Source organism: Eumetopias jubatus, unplaced genomic scaffold, assembly GCF_037043125.1.
Source record: "Eumetopias jubatus isolate StellerSeaLion01/CBP00866 unplaced genomic scaffold, mEumJub1_p1.0 scaffold_4, whole genome shotgun sequence".
NCBI lineage: Eukaryota > Metazoa > Chordata > Mammalia > Carnivora > Otariidae > Eumetopias > Eumetopias jubatus.
This window is the reverse complement of record NW_028274810.1, coordinates 44,370,542-44,388,072: the sequence shown is the minus strand read 5'-3', so window position 1 is coordinate 44,388,072 and position 17,531 is coordinate 44,370,542. Positions and strand designations below refer to the sequence as shown.

The following is a 17,531-nucleotide window of genomic DNA, read 5'->3' as shown; positions in this document are numbered from 1 at the left end:
CCAATTCTGGATCACATCTTACCATTTCCAAGGCTACAATCCTAACCATTACCTCCATCATTTTAGCCTGTACTACTATAATTACCCCTAACTTGTTCCTCTGCCTTCTTTTTACTCTCCTACACTTAGTCTATTCTTGATCTAGTGGGCAGACTGTGATCCTTTTAAACTAGAAATCAGATGTTGGAACTCTGCTGCTGAAAATCTTCCAGTGACTCCCATTACATTTAGAATAGAGTCCAGACTCTTTACCATGGCCTACAAGGACTTCTATGTCCTGGTCTCTGTCAGCTTCTTCATCTCCCTCCATTTTCTTTCACTTGCAAAGTTCCATCACACTTGATCTTCTTTCTGGTTCTAGATCCAAAAAGACTTCCTGGGCTTAAATTACTGCTCTGCTTGGCCCTTTTTAACTGATAACTCTTTTTTTGTTATTTAATTATTAGGAAATCTTAGACAGTTTCTTTGCACTTCAGTTCCTTCCCTTGTAAAATGTGGTTAAATCTAGCATCTACTTCACACTGTGGTTATTAGAATTAAATAAGTTAATATATGTAAAGTGCTTAGAATATTGCCTGGCACATACTTAGCGTTCAGTATATGTTACCTATGCTCACCATCATTGTCATCATCATCTGCATCCCATCATCATCTTTACATGGATACCTTTTGAATTCAACTACCAAATGCATATATAGGTCTCTCTCAACCAGCTTAACTAAAGCAACCCTCCTGGTCATTCTCTACGCAGTCCTGTTCTGTTTAACACTTTCTGTACCTGAAATTATTTTCTTTCTCTTTTATTTGTAATTCTCTAACTTCTTAAATTAGAACAAAGTAATTATATTAAATATTCACTGTTTTAAATGTGAAAGCTCTTTTCCCCTGTAAAAGATATATTACTGATATCTTGCTATTATTGATGGAATGCCATCGACTAGAACATTTTATATTAGTCTGAATATTCTAGCTGACCTATGAAAAAAGTCATTAACTAAATGCAAGAAGATACTGTTAATTAAAGCCTTGTTCATTGATAGCATACTTGGGAGCTTATTCGAAATATATATTCTCAGGCCTCATCTCAGATTTACTCATCTCAGACTTAGAATTCCCTGTGTGATTTGTATGCACATTAAAGTTTCAGAATCACTACTGTAGATTATAGGATTATTTAGGAAGTTAAATGGTAACTTTTTTTGATTTTCCCTTGTATACTTAATGAAATTTTCCCAATTTGTATTTTCAAAGGAATAATCACACACTCTTTGGTGTTCTAAATTATACTAAGACTCCTGGAGGAAGTAGAAGACTTCGTTCTAATATATTAGAACCTCTAGTTGATATTGAAACCATTAACATGAGATTAGATTGTGTTCAAGAGCTACTTCAAGATGAGGAACTCTTTTTTGGACTTCAGTCAGGTAAATGAATATCATCTAATTTTATGAATACAAATTATTAAAAAATACACTGTCTTTTTATAAGAATACTAGTCATATTGGATTAAGGCTCATCCTAATAACATTATCTTAACTTACATCTGCAAAGATCTAATTTCCAAATAAGACCACATTCAGATACCAGGATTTAGGACTCAAAATATGTTTTGGGGATACAATTCAACCCCCATAACATAAGGTAAGAGAATTGCCTTTGGCATCTGGCTATCTGTTCGCTCGCATGGCAATACAGTTCTCTTCTCAAATCTATAGGTGGAAGGGAGTGCCTGGGTGGTTCAGTCGTTAAGTGTCTGCCTTCGGCTCCCCTGGGATCAAGCCCCACGTCGGGTTCCCTGCTCAGTGGGGAGCCTGCTTCTCCCTCTCCCACCCCCTCTTGCTTGTGTTCCCTCTCTCACTGTGTCTCTTTCTGTCAAATAAATAAATAAAATCTTAAATAAATAAATAAATAAATAAATAAAAGAATACTCTTTAAAAAAAAAATCTGTAGGTGGAAGGACAGTAGATACGTACTGTTCCTAGACCAGTTCCTGGTTCCTAGCAGTTCGATCTGTCTTTCATACCCTTGTTCTCCCAACCATTCCACCTGGTGTTCTGGTACATGAAAATCTAGGAGGCCTTGAACAAGCTACAAAGAAATCATTTTTTTTAAGTTTATTTTATTTTATTTTATTTTATTAAAGATTTTATTTATTTGAGAGAGAGAGAGAGAGAGAGCACATGAGGGGGGAGGGTCAGAGGAAGAAGCAGACTTCCTGCTGAGCAAGAGCCCGATATGGGACTCGATCCTGGGACTCCAGGATCATGACCTGAGTCGAAGGCAGTTGCTTAACCAACTGAGCCACCCAGGCGCCCTAAAATTTATTTTTTAGTAATCTCTACACCCAACATGGGGTTCAAACTCACAGCCCTGAGCTCAAGAGTTGCATGCTCCCTGACTAAGCCAGCCAGGTGCCCCACAAAGAGGACATTTTTAATTGTAATCCTTTTCTTGTTCACAGCAACATCTTTTTGGCCGACCTATACCTGGCATTCCATGTAATACAGAAGTGCCTAGAATATGAAGTTATTTAATTATGTAATGTTAGTCAAATTCCAACAATTGTCATCTTTTTAAACTTTCTGCTACTAAATATGCAGTTGCCCTTCTCCTGCCTATAGCTAATTGCTCCACCTATGTTCTGGATACTGTCTTTGTACTCATTTGTCTCCTGTATCTTTAATACCTTTCTCTCTTCCTCCTGTCTTTCCCATCTTTGTAAAAAAAAAAAAAAAATCTCACTGGACTTTACCTTCTCCAGCTACCACCTTATTTCTCTCTTCTCCCAATTCATATGTAAACTGGTTGAAAGATTTTCTGTAGTCACTCTCTTCTCTTTACAACATTTCAGTCTGCTTCAGTCTTGTTTCTGTGCTTACTGTGTGAGATTCCTCTAGTCAAGGTTACTGTAGCAAATGTTACTGGTTCTTTGTCAAGATCCTCTTGGGTCTGTTTTACCTTTCTGTGTACCCCTTTTCTTGCTCTGTGTGGATTTTGCTTCTACTGGCCCACCCTTGGAATCTCATTTGAATCCTGGCCCCAGACTGTTAGAGCATTTTGCTCTCAAGCAGCGTGCCAGAAGTGCCTTGCAGCCCTTAAATCACTGAATGAAGTAGGAGTATGAAAACCCTGCTCTTTTTGAAAAATTTTTATTAAAACTCTATTTAGTTAACATATATTATATTATTAGTTTTGTGGGTAGAATTTAGTGATTCATCAATTGGATATAGTACCCCACTGGGGTATTACATTACATCAAGTGCCCTCCTTAATGCCCATCACCCACTCAAAATGGATGAAAGATCTAAATGTGAGACAGGAATCCATCAAAATCCTAGAGGAGAACACAGGCAGCAACCTCTTTGACCTCAACCACAGTAACTTCTTACTAGACCTGTCTCTGAAGGCAAGGGAAATGAAAACAAAAACTATCGGGACTTCATCAGGATAAAAACTTTTGCACAGTAAAGGAAACAGTCAACAAAACTAAAGGCAACCTACGAATGGGAGAAGATATTTGCAAATGACATATCAGATAAAGGGCTAGTATCCAAAATCTTTAAAGAACTTATCAAACTCAACACCCAAAGACCAAAAAATCCAGTCAAGAAATGGGCAGAAGACATGAACAGACATTTCCCCAAAGAAGACATCCAAATGGCCAATAGACACATGAAAAAATGCTCCACATCTCTTGGCATCAGGAAATACAAATCAAAACCACAATGAGATAAAACCCTGCCCTTTTCATATTGGTTTGGCGAAAACCCTGAATATAACTTAAAGTCTAGGATTCTTCTATAGGATCAGTTGAATTTACCTTCTATAGGACTTTGCCTGAAATTATACTTGGATTGTCTTTTTTTCCCTTTCCCATCCTTCTCTCTTTTCCTATTTTTTCTTGGAAACATATTTTTAAAAAATTTATTTAAATTTTAGTTCACGTACAGTGCAATATTGGTTTCAGGAGTAGAATTCAGTGATTCATCACTTAACGTACAAAACCCAGTGCTCATCACAAGTGCCCTCTTTAATACCCATCACCATCTAGCCCATCCCTCTACCTACCTCCCTCCATCATCTGTCAGTTTTTCTCTATCATTAAGAATCTCTTGGGTGGGGTGCCTGAGTGGCTCAGTCATTTAAGCATCTGCCTTCGGCTCAGGTCATGATCCCAGGGTCCTGGGATTGAGTCCCGCATCCAGCTCCCTGCTCAGTGGGGAGCCTGCTTCTCCCTCTCTAAAAAAAAAAAAAAAAAAAAAAAAAAGAATCTCTTGGGTGCCTGGGTGGCTCAGTTGGTTAAGTGTCTGCCTCAGCTCAGGTAATGATCTCAGGGTCCTGGGATGGAGCCCTGCATCAGGCTCCCTTCTCATCACTGGGGAATCTGCTTCTCCCTCTCCCTCTGCTGCTCCCCGCCCCTCCCCGCTTGTGCTCTCTCTCTTTCAAATAAATAAAATCTTTAAAAGAATCTTTTATGGTTGGTTTCCCTCTCTCTTTCTTCCCCCCTCCCATATGTTCATCTATTTTGTTTCTTAAATTTGGGAACACATTTTTTTTTTCTTAAGTAGGCTCCACATCCCATGGAGCCCAGTGTGGGGCTTGAACTTATGACCCTGAGATCAAGACCTGAGTTGAGATCAGGAGTTGGACGCTTAAGCAACTGAGCCACCCAGATACCCCTGGAAGCACATTCTTAATAAATCACTTGCACATCAGTCCTCATGTCAGGATCTGCTTCTGAAGAACCCAGCCTAAGACAGTCACCTACAGGATCATTGTTGTTAAATTTAATGGACACATATTAGTTCTCTTATTTGAACTCCAACTTATATGATACTGCTAGATATCTCTTCTTATTGAATTACTGTCTTTCTTTGTTTTTGCAATTACAAAATCTCCTGATTTTCTTCCTGCTTCTTTGGAGTTTTCCTTCCTTTTTAGCTCTGAAACTCATTTCTTTAAAAAATTTACAGGACAGGAAACAACAAATGTTGGTGAGGATGTGGAGAAAGGGGAACCCTTTTACACTCTTGATGGGAATGCAAGCTGCTACAGCCACTCTGGAAAACAGTATGGTGGTTCCTCAGGATGTTAAAAATAGAGCTACCCTACGACCTACAATTGCACTACTAGGCATTTACCCCAAAGATACAGATGTAGTGAAAAGAAGGGGCACATTCACCCCAATGTTCTTAGCAGCAATGTCCATAATAGCCAGACTGTGGAAGGAGCCGAGATGCCCTTCAACAGATGAATGGATAAAGAAGATGTGGTCCATGTATACAATGGAGTATTACTCAGCCATCAGAAAGGAGGAATACCCACCATTTGCACTGACATGGATGGGACTGGAGGGGATTATGCTAAGTGAAATAAGTCAAGCAGAGAAAGTCAATTATCACATGGTTTCACTCGTATGTGGAACATAAGGAAGAGCACAAGAGGACCACGGGGGAAGGGAGGGAAATCTGAAGGGGGGGAAATCAGAGAGGGGGACAAATCACTAGAGACTCTGGACTCCAGGAAACAAACTGAGGGTTAGAGAAGGGAGGGGGGTTGAGGGGGTGGGGTAACCAGGTGATGGGTATTAAGGAGGGCATGTGATATGAGCACTGGGTGTTATACGCAACTAATGAATCGTTGAACACTACATTAAAAAAAAAAACTAATGATGTATTATATGTTGGCTAATTTAACATAATAAAAAAAAAGTTTACATGAATATCCAGTCAGAACCAACTGGTTATCTCCCTTGAAATGTTATCTATATGGATTTCCAAATAGACCTCAGGACTGTATACAATCTTGGAATGTCCTCAGAAAGATCTGTCACTGACCAGGTAAGAGTAAAAACTTCAGAGTCCTTTCTTTCACGTGGAAAAGGAAAAGACTTCTGAGTCTTTTTTTTTTTTTCTTTCTGAGTCTTCTTTAAGCTTTCTATTCCTTTGCTTAGTCCCTAAATGCTAAGCCTCTTCAAAGATACATTCTAGGTTGTCTTTTCACCCTGTATATTCTTATATGACTTACCTTCCTGCTTTTATAATTATCACTCACATATTCATGACTTCCTAATCTACATCTCATACCCAGATATCTCTACAGACGTTTAGCCCCATCTATCTTATTGCCTACTGAACACTTTTTAGATGTTCCTCAACCATTTCAAATTCAGTGTTCCCAAACTGTGCTATCTTCCCTTCTAAGTCAGTCTTCCTGATTGCAGTGAAGAGCTCTACATTCAACCTCTTTACCAAGCCAGATATCTGGAAGTCATTCTTTTTTTTTTTTAATTTTTAAAAAAGATTTTATTTATTTATATGACAGAGCACAAGCAGGGGGAGCGGCAGGCAGAGGGAGAGGGAAAAGCAGACTCCTTATATGACTTACCTTCCTGGTTTTATAATTAGTACAGGATCCACGGATAATATTTCAGTTCTTTTTTTTTTACATTTATTTATTATTTATGTGATCTCTGCACTCAGTGTGGGGCTTGAACTCATGACCCCAAGATCAAGAGTTGCATGCTCTGCCGACTGAGCCAGCTGTGTGCCCTGATAATATTTCAGTTCTATATTAAGGAAATGGGTAGGATTTTGACAACAGGAGAATCGTAAAAATGATATTTGAGACAAAGGGAACATGCCTGTGCAAGGTACACTGATGCACATAGGGAGACAACACTATTTTTTTGGTTGTAGTGGCTGGGATAAATATCTGATATGAGTGCCATTGGCTGTGATCTTGAGCAGTCATTATTTTCTAGGGAACTCTTGTTTTTCTGGGAAGTTGGGGAAGATAGAGTTAACATAAGCTTCTGCAGTTTTATTTAATGTTGATATGAAAGAGCTTGCTGTATTTAAGGCATGGCCAGTAGTTACTTATGATTTGGGGCTAGCTTGTGAAGGGCTTTTATATAACGGTAAGACATTTGGGATTTTATCCTGCAAATAATAGGGAGTTGATGATTTTAAATCGGGAGAGTAATATGATCAAACCCTTATTTTAGAAACATTATTCTGGTTGTTACGATAGACTTAGGGAAGGGAAGAAGAAGAGACCAAAAAGAAAGAGGCCAATCTATATGAGGGCTTAGGAGAGTCTGGTTAGTGGAATCACATGTAAAATGTCACAATAGTATTGTGTCTTATTGAATAGTATAATTTATATTACAAGCTACTGTGATTTTTAAACATAGTTTTAATATAGCTAATTACTGTAGAAGCAGCAAATTAGAAAGGGACAGTGTTGCAGAGGTAGGCAAACTGAAAAATACCACAAGATACTTGGCAGTTTGAACAGGAAGAAAGTGACATAAGATTTTTGTCTTTTTGTTGTTTTTTTTTAAAGTGTAGCAGGTTGGATCCATTTTGTGAAAGTATCAGTAAGTCTACACAAAAGCTTTGAGGTCACATATTTCAGTGATGATAATAGTCATGAGTTATTAAAAAACAATTACTATTGTTTACTGTATTTTAAGTGTGAGGAAATGAGTTCATCCTTAAAAGGTCTGTTAAATGGCAAAATTAAAAAAAAACTGGAGATATTTAAAAGGGATAGATTACAATTATCTATGAATTTATTTTTGTAGAAAACTTTAAGCTGGAAAATGAGTTGAGAAGAACAAAAGAACGGTTTTGAGCTCTAGTGTGTGCAAGGTACTTTACACATATTATCTCACTTACTCCTCACAACAATCCTAGGAGGTAGATGTTACTATCCACATTTAAAAAATGAAAACAAAGTTCAGAGAAGACAGGTAAATTCTGGTACGCTACATGGTTAGTGGTTGAACTGGGTTTTTAAACTAATCTTAAGTATCAGGAAGAAAAGTTATAGATCAAAAAGGTGGGAAGAAAATTATAATAACATCTAAAAGCCAGAGAAGTAAGTTTTTAGAAGGAAAGGATGATCAACAGTGTCAGATTTTGAAGACAGATTATAAATAATAAAATTAAGAAAAGACCATTAAAATTCATTGTTTTATTCCTGACACATGTAAGATAGATAAAGACGATTAAAACAAGTAATGTTTGTAGGTAGAACTGTTCTATTTTATTATTTGAGAATAATACTTTACATAGTTTATATTTTGAACTGTAACACAAAGTTTAAATGCACATGTTTTTTGTTTGTTTCAGTTATATCAAGATTTCTTGATACAGAGCAGCTTCTTTCTGTTTTAGTCCAAATTCCAAAGCAAGACACGGTATGTATGTATATATTATATATTATTATACTTTATATGATATAATTTGTCTTAATGTGATATAACAATTGGAAAATATAAAAATATTTTGGAAAAGTACTTCATTATTAACACCTGGAACATTTTTATGCCTTTTAAAGGAAACATTTTTTCCCAATTTCCTATTCTATGTTATAGTAAAAATGAAGTTTCTTAACTGAGGAGTTGGCATATTTTCATTAATCAAATATTTACTTAAAAAGTTTATAATCTTTTTAAAACTTAGACTATAATTAATTTTTGCTTAATAAATAACTAGATAAAAATTATGTTAGATCCAAAGATTATGGGTGCTTCTTAAAGGTGAACATTATGTAAAGTTTTATTAGCCTTCAAATATGCTTGAACTTTTTTTTTTTTTTTAATGGAGCATTTGGTTTTTTTTTTTTTTAAGATTTTATTTATTTATTGAGAGAGAGAGAGAGAGAATGGTAGAGAGAGAGCATGAGAGGGAAGAAGGTCAGAGGGAGAAGCAGTCTCCCCGCCGAGCAGGGAGCCCGATGCAGGACTCGATCCCGGGACTCCAGGATCGTGACCTGAGCCGAAGGCAGTCGCTTAACCAACTGAGCCACCCAGGCGCCCAAATATGCTTGAACTTTAAGATGAAACAGTGTCTTTGGATATTTTTCAAAATTAAATACTTAGTGCTTATAGGCACATCCTGTAAAAAAAAAGTGATAGATGGGTTTTTATTCTTCTCTTTAAGGTGAATTGAAAAATATTTACTTTAATGAAATACATATTTTTGCTCATATGCTTAAAAAGGAAAAGAGTTTTGTACATCAGTAGAGTTTGATTTAAAATTTGATTACTTTGCAAATCCATTGAAATCTATGTTTCAGAACTCTTTATTGTAGAAATAACACTCTTTAGGTTCATTTATAATAAAAACATCATCCAATGGATGGAAAAGCTTTGGCTGTTGGATAGGCACAGAACTAGAAATTTTCTTAAATAATTGAAATACCTTATAGTAATTCAATATATACAAGTGGGAATTAGCCAAAAATAACTCATGTCTGGAACAAAATTAATTACGTTCGTAACATGAGTTTGAAAGTATTCCCTCCTCTTTAACTTTCTAGAACAGTTTGTGTAGAACTGGTTTTATTTATCCCTTAAATGTTTGGTAGAATTCACAAATGAAGCCATTAGAATGTGGGATTTTCTTTCTAGGAAGGTTTTTGACTGTAAATCCACCTTATTAAACAGATATGGTGCTATTCAGATTACCTCTTTCTTGTTGAATGAGCTTTGGTAGATGGGTCTTTCAAAGAATTTGTCATTTCACCCAACTTGTTGAATTTATTGACATTACATTGTTCCTAATGACCTCCTTATTATTCTTTTTATATTTGTAAAGTTTGCAGTGATATATTCTTATTCTTGATGTTGGTAATTGAATATTCTCTTTTTTTCTTAGTCATTCTGGCTAGAGGTTATCAATTTTATTGGTGTTTTCAAGAAACCAATTTTTGATTTAATTGATTTTGTCTTTTCTTGTTCTCCATTTCATGAATTTCTGCTTTTATCAGTCTTTTTTTTTTTTTGAGCGAATATTTGTTTGTTGTCTTCCAAGTTTTTATTTCAATTCCAGTTAATATACAGTGTGATATTAGTTTCAGGTGTGCAATATAATGATTCAACACTTCTGTACAACCCCCAGTGCTCATCACAAGTGCACTCCTTAATCCCCATCACCCATTTAACCCATTACCCACCAACCTCCCCTCCAGTAATCCTCAGGTCTCTATAGTTAAGAGTCTGTTTTCTGGTTTGCTTCTCTCTCTCTCTCTCTCTCTCTTTCTTTCTTCTGCTTACTCTGTGCTTAGTTTGCTCTTCTTTCTCAGGATTCTGAAGGTAGAATCTGAGATGATCGATTTGAGACCTTTTTTTCTTTTCTAATATAGTCATTTAGTGCTATAAATTTCCCTCTGAGTAATGCTTTAGCTATATTATACAATTTTTTAAAACTAATTTATTTGAGAGAGAATGAGCAAATGAAAGAGAGAGAGAGAGAGAGTACAAACAGGGGGAAGGGCAAAAGTAGACTCCCCACTGAGCAGAGAGCCCAATGTGGGGCTCCATCCCAGGACCCTGGGATCATGACTTGAGCCGAAGGAAGATGCTTAACTGACTGAGCCACTCAAGCACCCCTATATTTCACAATTTTTGATATGTTGTGTTTGTCATTCAAAAAAATTAAAAATACCTTCTAATTTCATTTTTAATTTCTTCTTTGACCTGGGTTATTTAGAAGTGTGTTATTTAGTTTCCAGTATTAGGGAATTTTCCAGATATCTTTCTATTACAAATCTCTAATTTAATTCCATTATGGTCAAGGACATATGTTGTCTGATATGGATCCTTTGAGCTGTATTGACTCTTGTTTTTATGGTCCAGAATATGATCTATCTTGGAAATGTTCCATGTATACTTGAAAACAATGTATATTTTACTGTTGTTGCATGGAATTTTCCATGAATATCAGTTAGTTTAAGTTGATTGATAATATTCTTCAAGTCTTTTTATTTCTTTTAAGATTTATTTATTTATTTAATTTTTTTTAAAGATGTATTTATTTAGTTTAGAGAGGGGGCCGGAGAGAGAGTGCATGAGTTGGGGGAGAGGGAGAGAAGCAGACTCCCTACTGAGCACAGAGCCCAGTGAGGGGCTCAATCCCACGACCCCAAGATCATGACCTGAGCTGAAATCAAGAGTTGGTCACTTAACCACCTGAGCCAGCCAGGAGCCCCATTTTATTTATTTTAGAGAGAGAGAGAGCAAGAGAGTACGAATGAGGGGAGGGGCAAGGGAGAGGGAGAGAGAATCTCAAGCACATTTCCTGCTGAGCGTAGAGCCGGTTGTGGGGCTCAGTCTGACAACCCTGAGATCGTGACTTGAGCCAAAATCAAGAGTCAGACATTTAACCGACTGAGTCATCCAGGTGCCCCTCTTCAAGTCTTCTATATTTTTATTGTTTTTTCTGTCTATTTATTCTATCAATTATTGAAAGAGGGATGCTGACAATTCCAACTATAATTGTGGATTTGTCTATTTCTCTTAGAAGTTCTCTTTTTAATAGTGGACACTGTATACTAATTGGCATACATAAGTTCAAAATCATTTGCATACATAAAGTTCAAAATCATTTTCCTCCTCCCTCATTCATTTTTTTTTCTTTTTCCTCAAGTTTTTATTTAAATTCCAGTTAGTTAACATACAGTGTAATATTAGTTTCAGGTGTTGAATTTAATGATTCATCACTTACATACAATACCTAGTGCTTATCACAAGTGCCTTCCTTAATACCCACCACCCATTTAACTCATCCCCCTGCCTACCTCCCCTCCAGTAACTCTCAGTTTTTTCTCTATAGTTAAACATCTGTTTTATGGTTTGCCTCTCTTTTTTTTCCTCTCTGTGTTCATCTGTTTTGTTTCTTAAATTTCACATAAGAGTGAAGTCATACGGTATTTGTCTTTCTCTATTTCACTTAGCATAATACACTCTAGCTCCAACCGTGTTGTAAATGGCAAGATTTTCTTCTTTTTTTATGGCTGAGTAATATTCTACTGTGTGTGTGTATATATATACACATATATATACCAACTCTTCTTTTTTTTTATTATTATGTTATGTTAATCACCATACATTACATCATTACTTTTTGATGTAGTGTTCCATGATTCATTGTTTATGTATAACACCCAGTGCTACATGCAGAACGTGCCCTCTTTAATACCCATCACCAAGCTAACCTATCCCTCCACCCCTCTCCCCTCTAGAACCCTCAGTTTGTTTTTCAGAGTCCATAGTCTCTCATGGTTCATCTCCCCCTCCGATTTCCCCCTCTTCATTCTTCCCCTCCTGTTATCTTCTTCTTCTTCTTTTTTTTTTTTAACATATAATGTATTATTTGTTTCAGAGGTACAGGTCTGTGATTCAGCAGTCTTGAACAATTCACAGCACTCACCATAGCACATATCCTCCCCAATGTCTATCACCCAGCCAGCCACCCCATCCCTCCCACCCCCCCACCACTCCAGCAACACTCAGTTTGTTTCCTGAGATTAAGAATTCCTCATATTAGTGAGGTCATATGATACATGTCTTTCTCTGATTGACTTATTTCACTCAGCATAATATCCTCCAGTTCCATCCACATTGTTGCAAATGGCAAGATTTCATTCCTTTTGATGGCTGCATAACATTCCATTGCATATATATACCACATCTTCTTTATCCATTCATCTGTCAATGGACATCTTGGCTCTTTCCACAGTTCGGCTCTTGTGGACATTGCAGCTATAAACATCGGGGTGCACGTACCCCTTCGGATCCCTACATTTGTATCTTTGGGGTAAATACCCAGTAGTGCAATTGCTGGATCGTATGGTAGCTCTATTTTCAACTTTTTGAGGAACCTCTGTACTGTTTTCCAGAGTGGCTGCACCAGCTTGCATTCCCACCAACAGTGTAGGAGGGTTCCCCTTTCTCCACATCCCTGCCAACATCTGTTGTTTCCTGACTTGTTAATTTTAGCCATTCTGACGGGTGTGAGGTGGTATCTCATTGAGGTTTTGATTTGGATTTCCCTGATGCTGAGCGATGTTGAGCACTTTTTCATGTGTCTGTTGGCCATTTGGATGTCTTCTTTGCAGAAATGTCTGTTCATGTCTTCTGCCCATTTCTTGATTGGATCATTTGTTCTTTGGGTGTTGAGTTTAAGAAGTTCTTTATAGATTTTGGATATAAGCCCTTTATCTGATATGTCATTTGCAAATATCTTCTCCCATTCTGTTGGTTGTCTTTTAGTTTTGTTGATTGTTTCTTTTGCTGTGCAGAACTTTCTTATTTTGGTGAAGTTCCAGTAGTTTATTTCTGCTTTTGTTTCCCTTGCTTCAGGAGATATATCTAGCAAGATGTTGCTATGGCCGAGGTTGAAGAGGTTGCTGTCTGTGTTCTCCTCTAGGATTTTGATAGATTCCTGTCTCACATTTAGGTCTTTCATCCATTCTGAGTTTATCTTTGTGTATGGTGTAAGAAGATGGCCCAGTTTAATTCTTTTGCATGTAGCTATCCAGTTTTCCCAACACAATTTGTTGAAGAGACCGTCCTTTTTCTATTGGATATTCTTTCCTGCTTTGCTGAAGCTTGGTTGACAAGAGAGTTCAGAATCCACTTCTGGGTTCTCTATTCTTTCTTTTTTTTTTTTTTAAAGATTTATTTATTTATTTATTTGACAGAGAGAGACAGTGAGAGCAGGAACACAAGCAGGGGGAGTGGGAGAGGGAGAAGCAGGCTTCCCACTGAGCAGGGAGTCCGATGCGGGACTCAATCCCAGGACCCTGGGATCATTACCTGAGCCGAAGGCAGATGCCCAACGACTGAGCCACCCAGGCACCCGTGGGTTCTCTATTCTGTTCCAGTGATCTATGTGTCTGTTTTTGTGCCAGTTCCATACCATCTTGATCACTACAACTTTGTAATACAGCTTGAAGTCCAGAATGGTGATGCCACCAGCTTTGGTTTTCTTTTTCAACATTCCCTTGGCTATTTGGGGTCTTTGTGTTTCCATACAAATTTTAGGATTGTTTGTTCTAGCTCTGTGAAAAATGTTGATAGTATTTTGATAGGAATTGCATTAAATGTGTAGATTGCTTTGGTAGTATAGGCATTTTAACAATATTTATTCTTCCAATCCATGAGCCAGGGAATGTTTTTCCAATTCTATGTGTCTTTCATCAGTGTTTCATAGTTTTCAGAGTACAGTCCTTTACCTTTTGGTTAGGTTTATTCCTGGGTATCTTATGGTTTTTGGTGCAGTTGTAAATGGGATCAGTTTCTTGATTTCTCTTTCTTCTGCCTCACTGTTAGTGTATAGAAATGCAACTAACTTCTGTGCATTGATTTTATATCCTGTGAATTTGCTGAATTCTTATACGAGTTCTAGTAATTTTTGGGTGGAGTCTTTTGGGTGTTTGGGTTTTCTACATGATAGAGAATCATGTTGTCTGTGAAGAGTGAGAGTTGGACTTCTTTTTTGCCATTTTGATGCATTTTATTTATTCTTCTTGTCTGATTGCTGAGGCTAGGACTTCTAGTACTATGTTGAACAACAGGTGAGAATGGGCATCTCTGTCATGTTCCTGATCGTAGCGGAAAAGCTCTCATTTTTTTCCCCATTGAGAATGATATTCACTGTGGGTTTTTCATTATATGGCTTTTATGATATTGAGGTATGTTCTCTCTCCATCCCTACACTGTAGAGAGTTTTAATCAAGAAGGAATGCTGTACTTCGTCAAATGCTTTTTCTGCATCTATCGAGAAGATCATATGGTTCTTGTCCTTTCTTTTATTAATGTTGTTGATTGATTTGATTGATTTGGGGATATCAAACCACCGTTGCATCTCGGAAATAAATCCCACTTGGTCATGGTGAATAATCCTTTTAATATACTGTTGGATCCTATTGGCTAGTATCTTGGTGAGTCCAAAACACTTTCGATAAAAACTGTTAGAACTTCAAAGAGAAGGGATAATGAATTAAAATGGCAATGTAGTAGGAGGACTCTAGGCTTTCCTTGTCCTTCGAACACAACTACATATCTATCAAATCATTCTGAATACTCCAGCAATCGATCTGAGGACTGATAGAACATACTGCACAACTGGATGGAGGGAAGAAGCTCCTTCGAGGAAGGTAGGAAGTACGGAACCATTGTTTGGGGGAGAAAAAGATCGCAGGTGCTGTGGAGGGAAGGGAGTCCTTGTCACAAAAAGTTAAGAGACAGTGGAGTGCACAGGGATAAACACAAAGAGAACACTTCCCCAAAGCCATTGGCTGGGAAAACGAAAGGGGCTGAATTTCATGAGTTTTTGCCACTAGCAGGGCTCAAAGACTGGAGTTTTAGAGGTTCCCTGTTTTGGGTGGGATAGAGACCCGAGGAAGCTGTCCTAGTCCTAGAGAAGAGGCATGCAAACAACCCAGGGACAAAGTGCATAATCTGAGGAGTGCCTAAGGAGTCTGGGGAGAGATTGCTTGTACTTTTTGGAGAGCATCTGTGAGAGGCAACATTGCTTCTCTGGGGACAAAAGAACCAGCAGGCACCATTTTCCTCTCCCACCCTTAAGCATAGGTGCAGAGGCACCTGCTGAGGGTGCCTAACCTGGACACTGGCTCTTTGCTGTGCTTTACTCCAAAATCCACACTCCTGCACTCTGGCATAACTGCCCTTCAGGGTCAGTCCCACCACGGTGAGACCTTTTCCCACAGGAAAAGTGAAGATCTCTGTACCTGAAGTTTGGAATTTTAAAATTCAGCAGGCCTGGCTAGGGTAGAGCCAAGGTGTGCTGGGCTGCTCCAGGCAGGCAAGTGACCCAAAGACTGACAGTGTGAAATCAGTGATCTAAAAAATACCCATGACACACAAGGGGAAATTACTTGCTCCTCTGAAAGCAGTAAGCATGGACTCCTCTCTCCAAAGACGAAGGAGCAGATTGGCACCATTTCCCACCACCAACCCTTCAGCATAAACCAACTTCAGTAAACAGCACAGCACCAACACTGGCTGCCTAACCTGCTTACCCCAAGTCCTACCCCACTGCGCTCTGCTGGGACTGCTTTTCTCAGGCAAGTGTGCCTAACAACCCTCCCCCAGAAGACCAGCTCAAACCTCCACACACACCATGTCTACTGACTACAAGAGCTCTGCAAAGCTTCAGTTCTAGTGGAAATAGAATATGATATAGGATTATGGAAAGTAATGAAGCTGAACAAAAGAGAAAAAAATTTTTGATCACGAAAGTAGATGTAGGAAACTCAGTGACTCCATCAAACGTAATAACATTCATATCATAGGAGTCCCAGAAGAAGAAGAGAGAGGAAAGGGAGCAGAAGGTTTATTTGAAGAAATTATAGCTGAAAACTTCCCTAATCTGGGGAAGGAAGCAGACATCCAAATCCACGAGGCACAGAGACTCCCATCAGAATTAACAAAAGCAGGCCAACACCAAGACACATTGTAGTTAAATTTGCAAAATATACTAATAAAGAAAAAACCCTAAAAGCAGCAAGACATAAGAAAAGAAGTCCCTAACTTACAAGGGAAGACCAATAAGGTTATCAACATGTCTTCTACAGAAACCTGGCAGGCAAGAAGGGAGTGACATGATATATTCAATGTGCTCAATGGGAAAAATATGCAGCCAAGAATACTCTGTCTCACAAGGCTGTCATTCAGAATAGAAGGATAGACAGTTTCCCAGACAAATAAAAACTGAAGGAGTTTGTTACCACTAGACCAGCCTCATAAGAAATATTAAAGGGGACTCTGAGTGGGAAGGAAAGGACAAAAACAATGAAGACTAGAAAAGAACGGAGAAAATTTCCGGAAACAACAACAAAACAAATAATAAAATGCACTAAATACATATCTGTCAATAATTACTCTGAATGTAAATGGACTAAATGCTCCAATCAGAAGACATAGTGTGTCAGAACGGATAAAAAAACAAAATCCATCTATGTGTTGCCTACAAGGACTCATTTAAGATCTAAAAACATCTGCATATTGAAAGTGAGGGGATGGAGAAACATTTATCACACAAATGGATGTCAAAAAAAGCCAGAGTAGCCATACTTATATCAGACAAACTAAATTTTAAGCCAAAGACTGTAACAAGAGAAGAAGAAGGACACTATATCATAATAAAGGGGTCTATTCCCCAACAAGAATATCTAACAATTGTAAACATTTATGCCCTCAACTTGGGAGCACCAAATATACAAAACCATTAATAACAAACATAAAGGAACTCATTGATAATATACAATAATAGTAGGGGACTTTCACACCCCACTTACATCAATGGACAGATCATTTAAGCAAAAAAAATAAACAAGGAAACAATGGCTTTGAATGACACACTGGGCCAGATGAACTTAACAAATATATTCAGAACGTTTCATCCTAAAGCAGCAGAATACACATTCTTTTCAAGTACACATGGGACATTCTCCAGAAGAGATCACACACTAGGTCACAAATCAGGCCTCAACAAGTACAAAAAGATAGAGACCATATAATGCATGTTTTCTGACCAAAATGCTATGAACCTTGAAGTCAACCACAAGAAAATATTTGGAAAGACCACAAATACATGGAGGTTAAAGAACATCCTACTAAAGAATGAATGGGTCAACCAGGAAATTAAAGAAGAAATTAAAAAATACATGGAAACAAATGAAAATGAAAACACAAAACCTTTGGGATGCAGCAA

The 17,531-nt window shown here is 37.7% G+C and overlaps 1 protein-coding gene across 1 annotated transcript in view; it reads left to right on the top strand.

Moving 5' to 3' along the window:
* Positions 1 to 17,531, top strand: part of MSH4 (mutS homolog 4) — a 100,085-nt gene that overhangs the window by 23,661 nt on the left and 58,893 nt on the right. Inside the window, exons 7-8 of the mRNA XM_028102480.2 lie at positions 1,252 to 1,424; positions 8,139 to 8,206. Of these exons, the coding sequence (XP_027958281.2) occupies positions 1,252 to 1,424; positions 8,139 to 8,206 (241 nt within the window). The remainder of the gene's footprint in view (positions 1 to 1,251; positions 1,425 to 8,138; positions 8,207 to 17,531) is intronic.